The sequence below is a fragment of the Natrix helvetica genome (assembly GCF_964273705.1).
Source record: "Natrix helvetica genome assembly, chromosome: 6".
In the NCBI taxonomy this organism is placed as follows: domain Eukaryota; kingdom Metazoa; phylum Chordata; class Lepidosauria; order Squamata; family Natricidae; genus Natrix; species Natrix helvetica.
Window position 1 is genome coordinate 35,377,864 of NC_138553.1, and position 19,840 is coordinate 35,397,703.

The 19,840-nt window shown below is 35.1% G+C and overlaps 1 protein-coding gene across 10 annotated transcripts in view; it reads left to right on the plus strand.

Moving 5' to 3' along the window:
• The window catches only part of ANKS1B (ankyrin repeat and sterile alpha motif domain containing 1B), a 300,024-nt gene that overhangs the window by 107,301 nt on the left and 172,883 nt on the right, over positions 1-19,840 (plus strand). For all 10 annotated transcript variants that reach the window (XM_081958819.1, XM_081958822.1, XM_081958824.1 and 7 more), the window contains exons 13-14: positions 5,929-6,500; positions 9,161-9,233. In XM_081958819.1, the coding sequence (XP_081814945.1) occupies positions 5,929-6,500; positions 9,161-9,233 (645 nt within the window). The remainder of the gene's footprint in view (positions 1-5,928; positions 6,501-9,160; positions 9,234-19,840) is intronic.

Here is a 19,840-nt window from a genome sequence, read left to right on the forward strand (position 1 = left end):
GTTTAAGATGTTGGCTATTATCTATAAAGGCCTGCATGGCAGGGGTCCAGGTTATTTGAGGAACCATTTCACCCATTTTGGGACAGGCCCACCCCACCCATGCCAGCAGAGGAGGCATGCTACAGATTCCCTCAGTCAAGGAATTCTGGCTGATGGGGTCCAGGAAAAGAGCCTTCTCAACTGTGACCAGGGCCCTTTGGAATATCTCAATCCCTGAGGTTAGATTGATTCCCATCCTCCTGGCTTTCTTCCAGCTTGAAGACCAGGCTCTGCCAGCTGGCCTGAGGCCCCAAGTGGGGGAGGGATATCATGCTGGATGTGTTTGATCAATTAATAGCAGTTGCCACTTCCCCCCATGTGTTGTGTTCCTTTCGTCCCCATATTTGAGTTTTAGTTTTAATTTGTTTTTATTATGATTTTGTTTTGATTTTATATGTTTGTATATTTTTTATGTTTTTTGCTGTGTTCATAGTCTCCACTCCAGTCCACCAGCTAGAGGGTGCCACCCTCTTCTCTGATTGGCTGCTCTGTTTGACAACCCAATATAAAAAGAGCGGGCTTGCTTGAACTCAGCTGTTGTCAACAGCTGATCAGGCACAATGTTAGATACTGTGTCGGCAACCATTTGTTAGTGAATAAACTTGTTAGCCTTTATCTCCGCCTCGCCTCCTTTCTGTTAACCCCTCGTTCTCAGGACAGAACAGTTTTATTTTGATGTTGCAAGCAGCCCAGGATTGCCTTGCAGTGAGATGGGCAGCAAACAAATTTAATAAGTAAATAAATAATTTTTAAAAGATCACCTTCCAATTCATATTCCAATAATTAGGAATTATATGCAGTCACACACATACATACTCATTTGTATTATATAAAATTTATATGTGATACATATATATTTACTCATATAATTAGGTATTCATTATTAAAAATAAATACTTGTTTATTATTAATAAACAATACATTTTGTGTTTTAATGTTTATAGAAACATCTGTTTTTTGTCCCTTAATGTTTTAACAGCTCTTATTTCATAGTACCATCTATCCATTTTTATTTGTTATTTAAAGAGAATGATGAATCTGTTCTGCTTATTCATGTACTTATTACAAATATACTGTATATATCCTATCCGTTCATTAAATTCTATAATCTCTTGTGAAAAATTTATACCTATTTTATGAATCTAATGTAGCATTTCTCATTCATGTAAATAATGTGATGTATGATGTTCTAAGACATAAGGCAGTTACCTGTTCATTGCTTTGAACACATCAACATTTTCTTCAACACACCTTGGACAAAGCGTCAACAACTTGCTGAATGCTCTCCTTTTCTAATTCTTATTGAATGTTCAACATTCCAGTGTGCCAATGATTGCACATTATATATTTTTAGAATTTTTTTAGATTTTTATTACTAATATTTCCTTCTAAATCAAATATAAAGATAATTTAAGTAGATTAGCAGCGCAAGTGTCATAATGTGCTTGTTACCATAGCTATGGCACACATTTCAAACAAGAGATTTTGTTTCATACTAGAATCCTTTGCTATGGCAACCACAGGGCTTATTATTGATATAATACGATATAGGTTTTTTTTACAAGCATTATTCATCTAATAATTTGATTCTCGCTTTGTTACACATATTTTTATTCAGTAGGTATAATTAATTCAGTTTTCACTCATAATAAAAATGACAGTTTTATTACTTTAATATATAGTTCAACTGTCCCCAGTTCTCCATTATATAATATTTAGCATAAAGGATAGGAAACGTATACATTAGAAACTGAATGAAAAAACCCAAAACCACTAGTGTTCGAATGAGTTTATTTGCCAATTTATAGACTATGTTTGATTTTCCTATGTAAGCTTTGCAAAATAATATTTCTCTTAAAATAGTATTTCAAAATATAGAACATTAATATGTGTGTGGATGTGTACATGAATATTTATGATATTGTTATATAGTTTTATTATATAAAACTAATTAAACAAGAATTAGGTTGTCACCTAATAATAATTTTTAAGTAACTGAAAGTTTGGGAAATTATTTTATAAACCGAAGAACTCCAAAATCCTTTACCATATTGCAGAACAGTCTTTTTCCCTGCCTCTCTGTTGAAAATAAATGCTAACTGAAATGTTGACAAGACATCTTATATCAATATGGCTGCCATTCAGGTTTACATTTGTCCAGTCTTGTTTGATAATCATTTCAGCAAGCTTCATGCCCCTGAAAACTAGCATTCTTGCCCTCACGATCTTGTTGAATCCCCTTTTTACCACATGAATTTGTAATTTTCGCAGTCAAAAATCATACAGGATATAATTGCTAAAGCAGTGAGGAGATTCAATTTTTTTTACTACCAGTTCTGTGGGCGTGTCTTGGTGGGCATGGCAGGAGAAGGATACTGTAATATCTCCATTCCCACGCCACTCCAGGGAAGGATACTGTAAAATCTCCATTCCCTCCTCACTCCAGGGGAAGGTTACTGCAAAATCCACATTTCCTCCAAATCAGCTAGGACACGGGAGGCAGAGAATAGATGGAGGCTGGGCCAGTCAGAGGTGGTATTTACTGGTTCTCCGAAGTACTCAAAATTTCAACTACCAGTTCTCCAGAACTGGTCAGAACCTGCTGAATACCACCTCTGTCTATAGGACTGAGAATATTGCTAAATTATTTAATATAATTTAATGAACAGATGTAGATGGCCAGTAAGAATGTAAATCAACTCCACAGTTAATTTATTTTTTATTTTACCCTGTATATTCTAGACCTTGTTACTCAATTGTCTTCATTTTTATAAACATGTGATCAGTTCAAATTTACTATCTTGAGAATATTCCTCTGAAATTTTATAGCAAGTAAGTGAAAAAGTCAAATCCTAATCTAAAACCTTCGTTCTCTTACTTTGCTGGGTCTTCTAAAAGTTAGTTCTATAAATGTTTTCAGAAAGTCTATTACATTTGAAATAAGTACTAAAATAAAATTAAAACTATAGAAAGAAAGAAGGTATCTTTGATGTTTTCATAAATTTGATCAAGGAGGAATTATGCAATTAAAATAATACATGATGTAAAGTTTGAATGAATTATGTCAATCAAAAATATAAAACTTTGGGGAAATTCCAAATGAGACAAACCTGTTTCAGTAACTTTTAAGAATCATATCAAAACTTTTTAAAATCCAACTAAGTTTAGCTGCAGTGTCTTGTCTATTTTGATTTAAAAGCATGAAATCAAGTAAAATTCTCATATTTGAATGTAAATTTCATGGAACTAAATTGTTAAAAAACATTTCTTGTAGTTAAGAAAAAAGTATATATCTGTGAACATTCATAATACCAGAAGTCCCAAGATTATGTATGTCCTGCTTTACATAATTCTGAAATTTTACAATTGGATACAGAATTGATTACTACAATTTTATGCAAAATGTCAGGCATTAATTTTGTATATATGTGTAGTGCACAATTCAACTTGCATGAACATTGTTTTACAAAAGGGTTCCTGGATTGAAATCTTTCTATAACTTTGGGACTGTCTGCATGAGAAAACCAACATAATAATTGTGAAAGAGGTTTTCATTACAAAGTTCTTAATATTCTTCTGAAGAACAAAAAACAAATGAGTAGATAGATCTTTGAATCTCTCCAGACAAAGAGAGATTGCACATAAGTGCTTGAGACAGTTACTCCTTGTGAGAAGACAGCTTGCCTCCAGAAGTTGTGAATGCCCCAACACTGGAAGTCTTTAAGAAGATGTTGGATAGCCATCTGTCTGAAACGGTATAGGGTTTCCTGCCTAGGCAGGGGGTTGGACTAGAAGACCTCCAAGGTCCCTTCCAACTCTACTATTGTATTGTATTATTGTAAGACAATGGTCTCTGATGGATGTGGAGCACTGGGAGATGAGTGAATAGCCATGATCAGCGTCTTTAAAAGGATACTAGTTTTACACACTTCCTTTTCTAATCACAATCAGAATTACTTATTAACTACTTTTCAGCTATTAGAAGCCAAACATATTGACAAGTTTGAAAGCAGTGAGTGAGTAAGCCTTAAATCCTTAATGAAACAACAAAATTACTACAAGCATAAACACTTTTTAAAGAAGATTTTACATAAATAAAGGGTACAAATAAATTTGAAATAAGATCTGGAATTAATTATAAAGACCCCTTCCTATGGAAAAGTGGACTTGTTTTATTTATTTTTTTCTAAGACAAAATAGATAAACAATTTTAAAAACTGGACACTTAAGGATCTAAAGACTTTAATTAAACAAAAAGAATATATACACCAAATTAATTGATATAGAATAATGCAAAATATTATAACATTGAAAATAATGAAGGATACTTTTGAAAAATAGAACCAGAAATTAATATTAATAATGTCAATAGCAATGTTTGCTTTTAATGGATAGACTGTGTCCAAAATATATTTTAGAAGAAATGACAGAAGAAGATCAAGTTTTATTTGATAAGAAAGAGTTGACATTGGAAATGATAGGCTACCAGAATGACATGGAAAAATGTTTTATTGGACACAATAGCAATAAAAAATGATTCAAAAAGAGAGAGAATTACAAATAATAAATGAAGAGAATGACCTGGATAATATTTTTTTTAATTTACAAAACAGGTTTATTAAAGTTTGGATGAATCTTGTGAGACGGGGTAAAACAAGAAATGAAAAATAATCAAAATGTATGACATTACTTGAATAGACAAAGAGATTATGATTTTTAGGAGCAAAAGGAAGCAATATAAAGTTGATTTACTAGGTGAAAATTCAAATAAATATATTGTTATTTCTGGCAATAAATGGAACTTTGCTGATTCAAGAACTGAAATGATGATGCTTTATAGATTTGTTTATATATAAGAAATGGGACATATGATGATGAGATAATTTGATGTAAATTAAAAGGAGGTAAAAAGTTACTAAATAGTTTATACTTATTGTGATGAAAGTTGAAAATCACTTCTTTATATGTGTATTTTCCTTTTCTTTATTATATTGGTTCTTTTCTTCTTTTCTTTTTTTTGTTCTCCTAGTTGTTTTATTTTCCTTTGAAGTTTATACTCTTTCTTTCTATTCTTCTTTCCTTCTTTTACTATTGCAATTATAATCTTTAACAATTATTTTAAAAATCAGTGTTCTTAATGTTATATTAAATAAAACACACCATTAACAGGTTGAAGCAGATATTCTTCCAAGTGGAGCTTAAATTATTTTCTTAGTTCTATCTATAGTTCATCTTGAATGAATACCAAAATAAAGATAATTCAAAGCTATTATGTAGTAAGTTCTGCACCAGAACAAAGGTGAAAGCAAAATAAATATTCAGTGTATTGAAACACTTCAATTCTACACACTTTCAAGTTACATTTCAGGCATGCTATTTCAATTGATAAATCTATTATCTGTACTATTAGTGTGATATACATGATACATGCATATATAGAAAAGCAACGACAATTAAGAAAAACTGCAACATGTAAAAAGTTACAGTTTTTATTTTACATTGGGGAGGCTATTTGCCCCCATTGTATATTATTGGGTTTTCAGTACTTACATATATATCTTCCATATTAGATAAAGAGAATTTAAAATTTTAAAGATCATGATACACCAAATTATATTATTCTCTTTTGTGTCAATCTTCATAGAAATTTAATAAGGCTAAGATTCTCAAAGTAAGGAAGTAATTCTGGAAATGCACTAAAATATAGCTGAACACAATTAAAAAACAAAACGATTTTCTTTAATGCTACTATCAGATTTTTTTTCCAGTTGTGCAAGCAACAATGCATTACTCTTAATGCATTGTTGCATTAAATTAAAATTAAATTTTAAATTAAATTAAATTTTCTGTTTAAAATAATAAAACAGTAAGGATCATTGTATTTTACAGGAACCCAGCAAACATCCATTGACAGTGATCATCTAGAAGCACACCCTTTTGAGCAGTTCGCTGGCCTTCTTCATGGATCATCACCTGCTTGTGACCCACCAGAAAATCCGTTTCAGCTCTACAGAAAAATTTGTCCAAAGGATGACTTGAATCAGAAAATTAGTTTGAACCTCACTATTTTGAATCCACAACATTCTCTGCAAGAAAATAGCGCTGTTCTTCTGATTAAAAAGAAAAAACCACCAATTTTAAATAGAACTATATTCCCTTCTAAAAGCGTTCTAGGAGAAGCTAACACATTGGCTGGTATCACAAGAACTGGAGATCAGTGGGTAGTTAATGCTGCAGGAATTGTAGAACGGGCTTGCACACTTGGACGAATACGATCTTTGCCAAAGACACTTCTTGACATTCATTTATCCAAATACATTTCTAAATCAGATTCAAATCTTGTTTCTTATCCATCTAATGATCACAAAGCAAGACAGAATTGGAATGAATCTTCAGCTATCCAAGAAACCTCTAGAAGAAATTCTGAAAGGACACCATCATTTACTTCAGAATGGGAAGAAGTAAGTATTCATGGAGGAAGAAGAGTGAATCAAAATAACAGAACTGCATTTCAACCCTTGCCACGCCTCCCACAATATCCTCCCACATCATCCTCAAACCTTGCCACATTCCTCATTCCTTCACTCACTCAACAGCAGGCACTTACTTACCTGCCATCCTGGGACTTGCAATTTCCTACCAGCTTCTTCACTTCCATGGGTTGAGGGAAATCAGCAGGAAGCTGCCATTTTTGGAACAGTCTAAGGACACTATCTAGCAATACTAATAGCAATGTGACCTAAGAATGCCAAGAGATAGAGCAGCTTGCTCTTCTGTAATCCCTTCCTTTCTCCCCAGGCAGGGCAAGGTATCCTGTGAACTGCAGGGAGAAATGAAGGTGGTAAATAGGTTTCTCCCAGCATCGTTTCCCCCACCCCCCTCAACTTCTAGCCTTCTGCTTCTAGCTTAAATGACCACTTTGGGGAGAAAAGAGATGGGGGGGTTGTCATTAAGTATGGCATTAAGCCAGGTGATCACATGGCAGGGGTGGGTTCCTGCCAGTTCTAACCTCTTCTATAGAAGAGGTTCCACAAATCTACAGTGCCGTTTAGAACTGGTTCCAGCTCCCTCCTCCCGCCCATCCGCACATCATCAAGATGAAGAGCGAGAGGAGGAATTCTGGGAGTTGAAGTCCACAAGTCTTAAAGCTGTCACGTTTGAACATCCCTGGTTTTTTTTTTAAGGGTTAGGGGTGCAAGGGTCTTGTAACTTGACAGCTTTAAGACTTGTGTGCTTCAATGTCAGAGTTCCTGAGCCAACATTTTGGTTGCTAAGCAAGAGCGTTGTTAAATGAATTTCACCACATTTTACAAGTTGGCCATGCCCACCCAGTCACATGGCCGGCAAGCCACTCCCGCCCAGTCACATGGCCGGCAAGCCACTCCCACCTGGTCACATGGCTGGCAAGCCACTCCCACAAAGCAGGCACACCTACAGAAGGGGTTCTAAAAATTTTTGAAACCCACCACTGTCACGTGGGGACTTCACTTAACAGCCATCACAACTTGTGACCATAATAGGCAGGCTATTGAGGACTACCTGTTTAGATCCCTTCAAAAAGACTAATGCTTACTTCCTATGCCATGATTATCAGATGGAGCCAAAGATGTATACCAGTGATGGCAAACCTTTTTGGCACCAAGTGCTGAAAAGATTGCATAGAAACGTGTACACGTGTGCACACTTGTCGGGGCTGTGCTCTGGAAAAGCTTCTGGGTCCTGGCACACATGCGCACCTGACAATCAGCTGACCAGTGCATATGCGCAGACTGGTTTATGGCACTGCCACGCATGCAAAGGACAGCTGATCTTCACACACGCATGCATGCCAGAAACCCGGAAGACAAACATGCAAGACTGCACATGCCGGGTGACATGGCTTTGTGTGCCACCCATGGTACGGGTGCCATAGGTTTGCCATCATGGATCTATAATAACTATCATAGTTTTAGTTAATCAAAAAATTCAAATAAGGTATTTTAGTAAGACAAAGAAAGAATTAACTAAGTTACTAGCCTTAATTGTTCCCATATCACATGCAGCTTTCCCTGATTGTGGTCAGTTTAGGTATATTGTGGTCAAGATGCCACATGTGCAACCAAATCTGAGTTTTATCCTACGTAAGAATGCTTATGTGTTATTCAATGGAAGATGGGATCTTTGCAAGAGACTACCTTGCAAATATACAGATGGCTGTATTCCATCAACTATTAATATCAGTAGTTTTAGGACTTCTTTTTCATTTGAAATACTTATATGCAAATCAAACTTCAAATGAGAGCATCTCACTTGAAGGAATATCTTTTTATTTCACTTAAATAAAAGATAAATTCCAGATAAATTGATAAAACATTTGAACTTGCTAAACATTCTGAAAAAGACATCAACTGAAATTTGTGAAAATAAGACATTAGTTGTGATGCAGTACATTTAGGAAAAGTCAATAAACAAGCGTCTGTATATACCCCAAATTGAGAAAAAATAAATAATTAACCTTCTATTCTGTTATTTTTAAAACTGTGTGTCAAGTCTTTCTGTAATAATGCTTTTTTCCATGCAAAATGGAAATCTCTGCACAGTGCATGTAGAACAAAGATGTATGTAGAACAAATATGCAACAAACAATTTTATAAAATATGCATATCTTATACGTGGCACTTTCCTAAGAAAAAGAAAAGGTAAGGAAATTGGTGAAATACAAGTATAAATCAAAGTGTGCCTGCAGTTGATAAGATTAAATATTCAGATTTCATATAACATTTTTCCTTCCTTCCTTCCTTCCCCTTCCCTTCCACCCTTCCTTCCTCCCTTCCTTCTTCCCCGTCTCCATCCCTCCTTGCTGTATAATAGCGTTCATTGAAGACCTTTTTAGGTGATCATATTTAATAAAACGTTTCCAACACTGTGGATACTATATCATGATAAGCTGAACATCTTTAAAATTCATGTTGATAATAGTTCAGCTTCAGCTATTCATTTTGTGTTATTTGTAGATGTGTGTATACTTTATAGTAACATTTAAATAACAAAATTATTTTGCCTCTACAGGTCTTATTGTATACAATTACATGTTAATTTACAATACAATACATCTTTTAAAAATCCCAATTTTTCCTTGCAGATTGACAAAATAATGAGTTCCATTGATGCTGGTATAACTACTGGACTTGAAGAGATTACTGATGGTACTGCAAGTAAGAAACAAATGCTTTATTTCTTTTAAGATTATATTAATAAATTAGAAAAATAGCAAATTATACCAGTTTATTCAAACTGACTTATATTAGAGTGTATTTCTGACCACAATTAATTTCTTTCATTACATTAATTGAAGTGCAGGGTTTTCTGGATATAATTAATCAGTCAATCAAAAAGTTGAATTATGTGCCATCAAGTGAATGTGACTTTTACTGATCACATACATTTTCTCTAACCCAGTCTTTCAGGTCTTTTAATGGCATAGCCAATGGTGGGATTCAAATAATTTAACAACCGGTTAAATTAAATTAAATTAAATTAATTAATTAATTAATAACCGGCCCTAATGACTGGCTGGGTAAGCGGGGCTGGGTAATCATGTGACTGGGTGGCCGTGGCCAACTCGACACCACTCATGTCGAGGGACGCCTCACCTCTCCTGGCCTCTCCTTACCACATTCGGCCTGCCTCACCCCTCCCACTCACTCCTTATCATGCCTCTCCCCGCCTTGCCTGGCCTCTCCTCAACTTACAACCTCAATTGAGCCCAAAAATTATGTTGCTAAGTGAGACATTTATTTAAGTGAATTTTGCCCCACTTCACGACTTTTCTTGCCACATTTGTTAAATGAATCACTGCAGTTGTTAAGTTAGTAATATGGCTGTTAAGTGAATCTGGCTTTGACTTCGCTTGTCAGAAGGTTGTAAAAGGGGATCACATGATCCTGGGAGACTACAACATCATAAATGTCAACCATCTGAATTTTGATCACATGACTGTGGGGATGCTGCAATGATCGTAAATGTGAAAGTCACTTTAGTCACTTTTTTCAGTGCCATTGTAACTTTGAATGGTCACTAAATGAACTGTTGTAAGTCAAAAATACAAAAAACTTCTTGGCTTGCAAAAAGCTGCCCTAATACCAATCATTAGATTAGAAACGGGGGAATACACACTGAAGATCAATGAGCCATCATGGAAACTTAAACCATTATGTCCGAATACCTTCCTTTTCATCAGCAATACCTGCAACCCAGAGTTACAAATCAGGCAGGGTGCCAGAGCATCTTGAGGAATTTAAATAGTTAAAATGCAACAATACCGATCAGCAGCCAACTCTTGCTCGTAAAGTGAAACCCTTTAGTAGAGAGATCATTTAAGCTCTCCAGAAAGTGAGTGGGCATACTTGGGCTACAAGATGCCAAGCTAAAGAGACTAATTAACAAAGTATATAGGGGATCCAGATTCAAATCTCTGCCTTGTCAGGATCACAATAAAATTAATACACGTCATAGATATCTAAATAAACCTCAAAGCCTGGTGCCATGTTACTAAGCCTTATTATCATGAGCAAAAACTAAAATGAATTGGAGGGAGGATCCACACTTCTATCTCTTATTTTTTTTAAATCTTACTAATAAGCAATCATATGCCTTGACCACTCCAAAGCAATGCAAGAGACTCCTGTCCCAAAGGTGTTTTTCAAGAAGCAACTGGAAACCGAGAAAAAAGCACCTATGGGACAATCATGACCTGGATTGACTGAAGAATCCCCATAGACAAGAAACTCCTGTGCTCAGTAAACTGACCAAGCACCCTTTCCCACTCAGGAGAAGCAATCCTTAGATCCATTTGCACCACTTAAAGATTTTGTCTTACTCACCTCACAAGATATCCTAAGGAAATCATTACGAATTCAGGGAACAAAGAGGCCTGTGATTGCCCCTCCCACCCGTAATTGGGGACAAAGGAGGCAAGGAGTGGCTGGGAGGGAATTCAGCTGTGTTGGAAGTATATCCCAAAAGGACAGTGCCAGGAACCACTAAAGCAGTGTAAAAAGCTTAGAACAACCCTTCCCCTTTAAGAAAGTCAAGCCCCAGAATAAAAGTACAGGCAAAGGAAAAAAAACTCCAGAGAAGCCACTCAGGCTATAGAAAATCTGGGTGTACTGCCAAGAACCATTAACGGCTGTTTCAGTGCAACAAGGCTTAACCTCGGAGGCAGTTTCGGAAAACACTTAAGCAGGGCAATAAAGATAAGCAGGATTAGAAACAACACACAGAGGAACATTAGAATGCCTCCTTCCTTCCTTCCTGATAGGATTAATCTTGTACAGTGGGACAAACAAAAGGCTGTTGGAAGGAGATTTCTTGCAACAGCCGGTTTGCCAAACTGCTCAGAAAGTTAGCTACTGGTTCTCCTAAACCGGTGTGAACCAGCTGAATCCCACCACTACTATAACTGTCCATCATCTTTCCTGTTGATTCACTTTCTTTGCAAAATCATCTTTTTGCCAGTACTAAAATCACAAATTTGATTTTCTGATATTTCACAGAAAAGTAAACCTGACATGCAAATTATGTGTTTAAGTGTATGCTTTCTTTCTGTTTCTTCTATTTCATATGAAAGTTCAGTTTAAAAATAGTTATTGAGACTGTTCATTTATTTCTGTAAAACATTATCATTCTTTCTAAAATTGTAAATAGATCTAGAGAATTTTCCCTATTAATTGCTGAAGAATGTTAATGTAGATATGATATTTTTATGTGTTATATTACATGACGACCATATGGGTAGAATTGTTGTAGGAAGTAAGATACAGAAGGAATGAATAGAAAAATTGAGAGGATATTTTGGTAGATAATTAAATTTAGACAGATTTTAATAAAGTTCATGAGGTAGGTTAAAATTAAAACTATAATACTGGCATAGATACCTTTGGAATACCATAAATTGTATTTAGTCACCTGAGAATGATCATATGGGCATGCTCATCAGCATATAAACCGAAGCATTATTATTTGAAAATAGTATTATTCTGTAATAATAATAATGGAACAGTGGTATTCCATAATTTTAAAACCTTGTCTTGTATTGAAGTTCATGTTTTATTGTTGAGGAATACTGAACTGAAAACTAGATGTTGTGCATATACCTGAAGAATTTAAAACTTCTCTAAATTCAATGTCATAAGAGAACTCAATTATAGGTTGCATTAAATTAAATAAATTCTGTAAACTTCTTCAAGGATTTTCCCATACATATAAAGTACAAAAATACTGTTTAACAGATACATACTTAGTAGATGTTGGAAATTAATCCTGAAATTGCATTTATAATTAATTAATTTTGTTTCTGAGTATCAGTCCAACTTGTTATTATTATAACTAGCCAACAATTAAGTTTTATTTTGTCAGTAAGAGTGCTGCTAAAAAATCAATAAACTTCTGAAATGCCTGATAACATAACATGCAAGATAATGAACAGAGTATGTAACAGAAATGCTGCATTCTGCTTATTTTTGAAAGAGCATTTTTAAAACAATGAAAGAAATGACAGAACTGCTACTGATATTCAAAAATGAAATTTCTATGAGCTCAATGGATCTAAGAAAAGGAGTAGTATGCAGTAGTTGTATGAAATACTTTACAAATGCAAAAATAAAAGTCACCTGATCAACTAAAACTGCACCATCGAAGTGAGATTTCTGGCATTTCTAAATTATATAGTTATATATCTGCAGTATTTCATTATAAACAATTGAGTCAGATCTTTTACTTAGATATGAAGAATGTTAAAGAAAAAAATAGCTTTCTTGGTAATTTAGCAGGGAAGATGGCTAACTGTAGATAGTAGAAAAGGAAAAATATATTTTGTTTCCTTTTATCCTGAGAGATTTTATTGGGTAGAGGAATGCTCATGCTATATTTTTCTGTGTCTGTAAACTGTTATTTGAACAGTCTAATTCCTTCTCACCACTTTTATTTTCTAAATTTGTAATTAATTTTCAAACATTGTGACTTTCCATTGCTCTTAATAATAAATGATAGCTTTTCAGTCTTTGTGAATTAAAGGATTGATTTAATGATTTTTATGTATAATCATGTCCACATACCATTACAGCTGTCAATCAAATTACTAGTGCCTTTCTCCAGTGTAAGAATCAAATGATAATCCAAATGGACCAGTCATTCCAGAAAATAGCTAGTATTGCTAACTAGCAATGACAGAAACTATCACAACCACTAGTCCATGATTCAGTCATGGTTAAACATTCTGTAATCACTATTAGAGCAGCTGCAGCAATTGCAGGTCCCCAGCACCTAATAACAGCCTCTGTGCCTGAGAAATATGGGAATACAAGTGGGATTTCCAATGAGTAATGTTGGGAAGAGAGATGACACGGGTTTGCAACACTTGAACCAATTGTGCTAATTCTATAGTACCCTTCAGGGATAATATGAGGTTAAATTTAAGAAAACTGTATAAAATTAACACTGCAAACAATAATATAAATATGAGACTAAAAATCATTCTACTTCTGATCATTGAAGACAAGAACTAAACAGATCAAGGTATGTTTGGCTTCCTGTCTCAAATTAGTTTAGGTTGACAAGGAGAAGCGAAGAGGCAGGAGAGACAAAGCAGGAGCCAAGCCGAGTCATTCCTTCCAAGAGGCAAGTTTCCTATCGAATGACAAGAGCTTTTTCTGCTATGGTCCCCATTTTTTGGAGTATCTTGCTATCTGAGATGAGGTCTGTCCCACCCTTTTTGACTTCTGCAAGGGCATGAAAATCAAATTCTGTCAGGTAGCCTGAGGTCCTGATGGGGTTACTCTTTGTTAGAGGTAGCTGGTGGATTAACAGAAAAATGCTACCATTGTAGTGATTACCTCTTGTCTCTGTATCTAATGTTTTTAAGGCAGAAAGATAGACCAACAGTCAGACAAATGCCGGAAGGAATATCTAGAGCTTCACTGAGGGGTCTTTTTTGCTCTCTGAGCTTGCTTGTTATCTTGCAGACATTTCATTACTGAAACTAGATGAACTCCAAGATTAACATCAGACCAAAAATGAAGTAAACAATACCCCAATCAAGAAACTGCCGAACAAACCAACAATTAGCAACCCAACCAAAAAACCAACAAAACTCCCACCAACACTGACAGGGCAAACTACTAGAATATGGAATGAGACTAAATCCCACTTCTTACTTGCACTGATGATGTTACCTAGTTTGGGTGATGATGAAACATCTGCAAGAAAACAACCAAGTTCGGAGAGCACCAAAGACCCTCATTACAATCCTGAGCTACTAATACAGTATTATCCTTTATTGCTAGAAATCTACTGCCTTGTGAATGGCCATGGCCAGTCAATTTTCAATCTAATGAAACAAAATACATCATAGTATTAATCATTTTTAGTTAACACTGCAGGATCCAATCTGAGTTGGGTAAAGGTTTATTCTTCCAAGAATACTATAGTTAATACTGTATTACCACTGTACCCAAAAATGTAATGCATTATATTATTGCATGCTAAATTGCAATAGTATAATACGTATCATATTATTGCATCTTATAATACAATAAAGCAGTCTTTTTTTAAAAAAAGGAAATGTGTAGGCGGATCAGTATAAGGCGTAATTACCTAGTTGTTTGTTGCATATTCTGGGGTAATTTATTTCTGCTTTATTCATTTAATTAGTCACTGTAACTGTTGTCAAATATAGATGTTAATATACTGTTTCAGTCTACAATGAAGAAAGATATGAATATGTCTCATAAATATTGTAGAAAGAAACATGATAATAACTCTCATGTTTATATTCATATATTATGGCCATATATAACCTAAATTCAGGTTTCTCTTTATGTAAATTTATTTTATAAATAATATCTATTATGTGCTTGATCATTTCTGCTTTATGTAATAAAAAATGCACTGTTATGTGATTTGGGCCAGCACTGACAATTTATATCAAAAGTCTGGAAACATGCGAAGAGTTCTTCCCACCTCTTAAACATTTTCTTTGCCAAAACCCCCTTTGGCCCTCATTTACACATTCACTCTTCTGTTGTGAAATTCTACTAGTGGCTTTTGTGGTTACTTTCATATCTTCAGTAATAATACAATACAATAGTAGAGTTGGAAGGGACCTTGGAGGTCTTCTAGTCCAACCCCCTGCCTAGGCAGGAAACCCTATACCGTTTCAGACAGATGGCTATCCAACATCTTCTTAAAGACTTCCAGTGTTGGGGCATTCACAACTTCTGGAGGCAAGCTGTTCCACTGATTAATTGTTCTCACTGTCAGGAAATTTCTCCTCAGTTCTAAGTTGCTTCTCTCCTTGATTAGTTTCCACCCATTGCTTCTTGTCCTACCCTCAGGTGCCTTGGAGAATAGTTTGACTCTCTCTTCTTTGTGGCAACCCTGAGATATTGGAATAATTATTATAATTAGTACTATTATTACAATGTCAAAACAGCCTTAATATCTGTTCTTCAAAATGGAAAATGAAAAGGCCTTTCTAAAATTATAAACAAATTGTTCATATTTCGTTGCTTTGAAGCTGGTGAAGGACTCTCAGGCAAGGAATGAGCTTGGGTGAGTCTAACACGCACAATGTAACAAAGAGTTAATAGAATTCACAGAACCACTATGCATTCTATCTCTTTGTTTGTCATGATAACCACACATTAGAAATTCATCTGTAGAAAAGTTGTGGAAAATACTTTCACCGTATGTAGTACCCAAGACTAAGAAGCAATCATGCTTGAGTAATGTAGTGCTTAAGAATAAGGCTTTTAAAATTTATGAGCACATTTATCAGTGCATTTCATTAAAAAAATGACAGTCTATCCTACAATTCTTTTTTCCACTGGTTCAGTGTGTCTCACTTTATGGGCATTCATGTATTCAATATTTAATTTAATATTTCTGCTTAAAGACTGCTTCGTTCTACAATGATTCAAAGTGCATTAAAAAGGAACTTAAAAGAAAATTACTCATACAAATGAAAAGGAAATAAAACAAATCCCAAAACTGACCCCAAAACACAAAAGGACCAAAAGGCTATCAAAAAGCCCAAAGGAGTTCAACCATCATATAAACCCAAGAATACCAGTTTTTCAACTATTTGTGAAAAATTAGTAAGGTGGGAACAAAACAAATATTCAGTGCAATATCATTTCAAAAGACAGGAGCCACCACTGAAAATGTATGCTTCCTGAGTACCATAAGATGATATTGCTTAACTAATTCTGCTTTAATTAACAGTAAAGTAGAATTTATAGAGAAGATGAAATTAAAATCATGTCATGATTGTGTGATGTTTCATTTAATGACTGAAACAGAAGTGAGGTTAAAAGTCCCTGAGATATTTTTATTTAGCAATTACTGCATTTAGTGTTGCAATTGCTGGTTGCAATTGTGATCACTAAGCAAAGTCTACCCATACAAATATATTTGGAAGATATTAATGTTTATTTTCCATTTGAAAGAGGAATTTAGTTGTTCTACCATTCTACTAGAATATATGTTGTGTATTTCCCCTAATTAGACCCTCAACCAAGTTCTTTTCAGGCAAAGAACTTATACAAGATGTTGAATTTAAGCAATAATATATATGAGTTCATAGCTCTGGAACTTACAGTATAAGCCAGCAAGATCAAAGAAATAAGGAATTTAGTAAGTTGTAAGTCACGTCCATTATTTCATTCAGTAATATTATCTAGGAAGTCGGGATCTAATGGAAGCATCAAGCTTATTAAAACATGATCAGAACATATAGAACCAATATTACCTAATCTGTTTCAAGTACACTTAGTTTTGCCTCCTGTATGTACACAGCTGCTGTCACAGTTGTATATGTGAAGAAATTATATAAACCACAGAATTCCTGCAAACCTGGCATTCAGGCAAAACAGGCACCTAATCCCTTCTAGCACTGATGATGTTATTTATTTGGGTAAAGAAATGTCTGCAAGAAAACAACCAAGGTCAGAGAGCAGAAAAACTCCACAGTTCAGCCCTGAGCTACAAATATTCTTTTCAACCAGTTATATAAGGGATGCAGTGGCTCAGTGGCTAAGACGCTGAGCTTGTCGATCAGAAAGGTTGGCAGTTTGGCGGTTTGAATCTCTAGCACTGTGTAATGGAGTAAGCTCCCGTTACTTGTCCCAGCTTCTGCCAACCTAGCAGTTCAAAAGCATGTAAAAAATGCAAGTAGAAAAATAGGGACTACCTTTGGTGGGAAGGTAACAGTGTTCCATGCAGCTTCGGTGTTTAGTCATGCTGGCCACATGACCATGGAGACATCTTCGGACAGTGCTGGCTCTTCGGCTTTGAAATGGAGATGAGCACCGCCTCCTACAGTCGGAAACGACTAGCACATATGTGTGAGGGGAACCTTTACCTTTACCAGTTATATAAACATCCCTGTAAACTTAAATATACCCTGCATGCCTACCAAGGAACCTACTACCAATTGTAACATTGTTTTCCTGCTTTGTGTTTTATACTTATTTAATTTTAGAAGATTTTATTTTTAATTCTGGTCTGTATAAGTCCTAATGAATTATCTTCCCAGTGAAATTGTGCTCAATCAATGAGTTTGTTTATAAAGCCCATAACTATATTATACATACCATTACATGTAATAGAAATTCTCCACAGAAATTCTAGTTGTAGGTTATCCACAACAATTATTAATTCAATAAAGTTGGATGTATAGGAATTCCTGACAAGCAGAATCAACTGATCGCTGGAGAACAAATTTTCCTCAAAAGTTTTGTTTCAAGCTGAACACAAATATGATTTCAGAATGACTGTAATATGTAAATATCTTGGGAAATATGAAATGAATATGTATTTAATTACATAATATTTCCACATGCTGCTTGAGTTCAACAGAGCCAAAATGTTTTTCTGCTGATTTTCATTTGTATTCAGTCAGCCAGCACTGAGGAATTCTATTTTCTCTGATACTGTTTTTGGAAATGTCCTGGCGAAAACTTTCACCATGTTTATCACCGATTGCACCTAGATTTTTGGAAAATAAGTCCAAATGTGAATGCGAAAAATAAATTTTCAGTGACACGTTGCATTTTATGGTTGTGTTTGCTGTAATAAATTTATCAATCAGTTAAATGCAATTTGGTAGTTCTGTAGTTACCAAGAAAATTCTTGATGACATCCTTGAATGCTTTCTAGATGATTTTCTCTGGCCCCATTAACTGATCAATGATATATCTGATTTGTGGACCAATGTAAAAGTCTTCCTTAATTTTGTCATCAGTTATTCTTGGAAACATCTGCCTCAAATAATGATAATTTTCAACTTCCTTGTTCATCGCTTTCACAATTTTTTCCACCAGTTTGAAGCAAAGGCAAAAATATTTTTGTCAGGTCAATAAGTGGTTGCTATGTCACATTTTTCTGTACTGCAACCAAATTCTTATTTTAAAATTAATTTTTGTATTCTATTAGCATGCACACTTCAAATTATGGACTTGTTTTTAAAAATAAGAACCTCTCTTAAATATTCATGTTTTCATAGTTCACTTATAAGAGTATGTTCTCAAGCTTTTGCTTGTTCTTTTCTTGCAGCGTGGGTAGTTTAAAATTCTTCAATTCAATCAACCTTATTTATTATTGTTATTACACATGGTTGCAAAACTGAAGCTCTGAAATATTTATTTGTAATTCTCATCTAGGAAAGGATATATGCATTTTAAATTTTAATTAAATAGCTGTAAATTTACTGTGCTGACTGCAGTATTTTTAATAAATTATACAAAGAATATATAAGCAATGTCTTACATAAGCTTTCCTAATTTTTCATATTAATACTAATGTTTCCATAAAACGGCATAAAGTTTCTTATTTTCCCTTATTCCCACTGCTGGAAACAGACAGAGATAAAAAAATATGCATACATTTTTTTCATAAATGTGGGCTGCCATTTATAAATAAGAATTCCCTTGTTTCTACTATGTTTACATGAAAAAAATAAAGATAAGAGCCAAGGTGGCACAGTGGGTAGAGTGCAGTACTGCAGGCTACTTTAGCTGACTGCTAGTTGTAGTTCAGCTGTTCAAATCTCACCAGGCTCCAGATTGATTCAGCCATCCATCCTTCCAAGCAGTGGTGAGTTTCAAAAATTTTTGCTACTGATTCTGTGGGCTGGCTTATTTTGTGGGCATGGCTTGGCAGTCATGTGACCGGGTAGGAGTGATTTGGCAGTCTGTGACTGAGTGGGCATGGCCAATTTAGCCGTCCAGTTTGCCAATTTAGCCATCCATTTTGCCAATTTAGCCATCCATTAAGCAATACATAGCAGCCCCCTTTTCTATTCTTTTTAATGCTGCATGAAGTTTTTGCTCTAGGTTTTTTTTTACTAGGGGGGAGAAGTTGGCAATGCCTGGGGATTTCTGGGGATTTCTCCTCTGTGTTAGAGCCACTAAAATAACCAAGATAATATAAGGTCTCCTGCTGCAGCAGCGGGTTGGACTAGATGATCTCTGAGGTCCCTTCCAGCCCTGGATTGCTGTGCTATTTCTAAGCATTCTCTGAAGCAAACCTCTAGTGCCAGGTTTGTGGTCCTTCCTTCCTCTCCTTTTTCTCTCTCTCCCTCCCTCTCTCCCTCTATCCATCTAGCCATATCACATTCACTTTACCTTCCCTTTTCCCCCCTTCCCTCCCTCCCTCCCTCCCTTCCACTATTGATTGGCTTAGCCTGAACAAGGATAGCTAGCCACACTTTCAATAAGCTCTCAACTCCATGCCAGAGGTCTGCAAACTTGACAACTTTAAGACT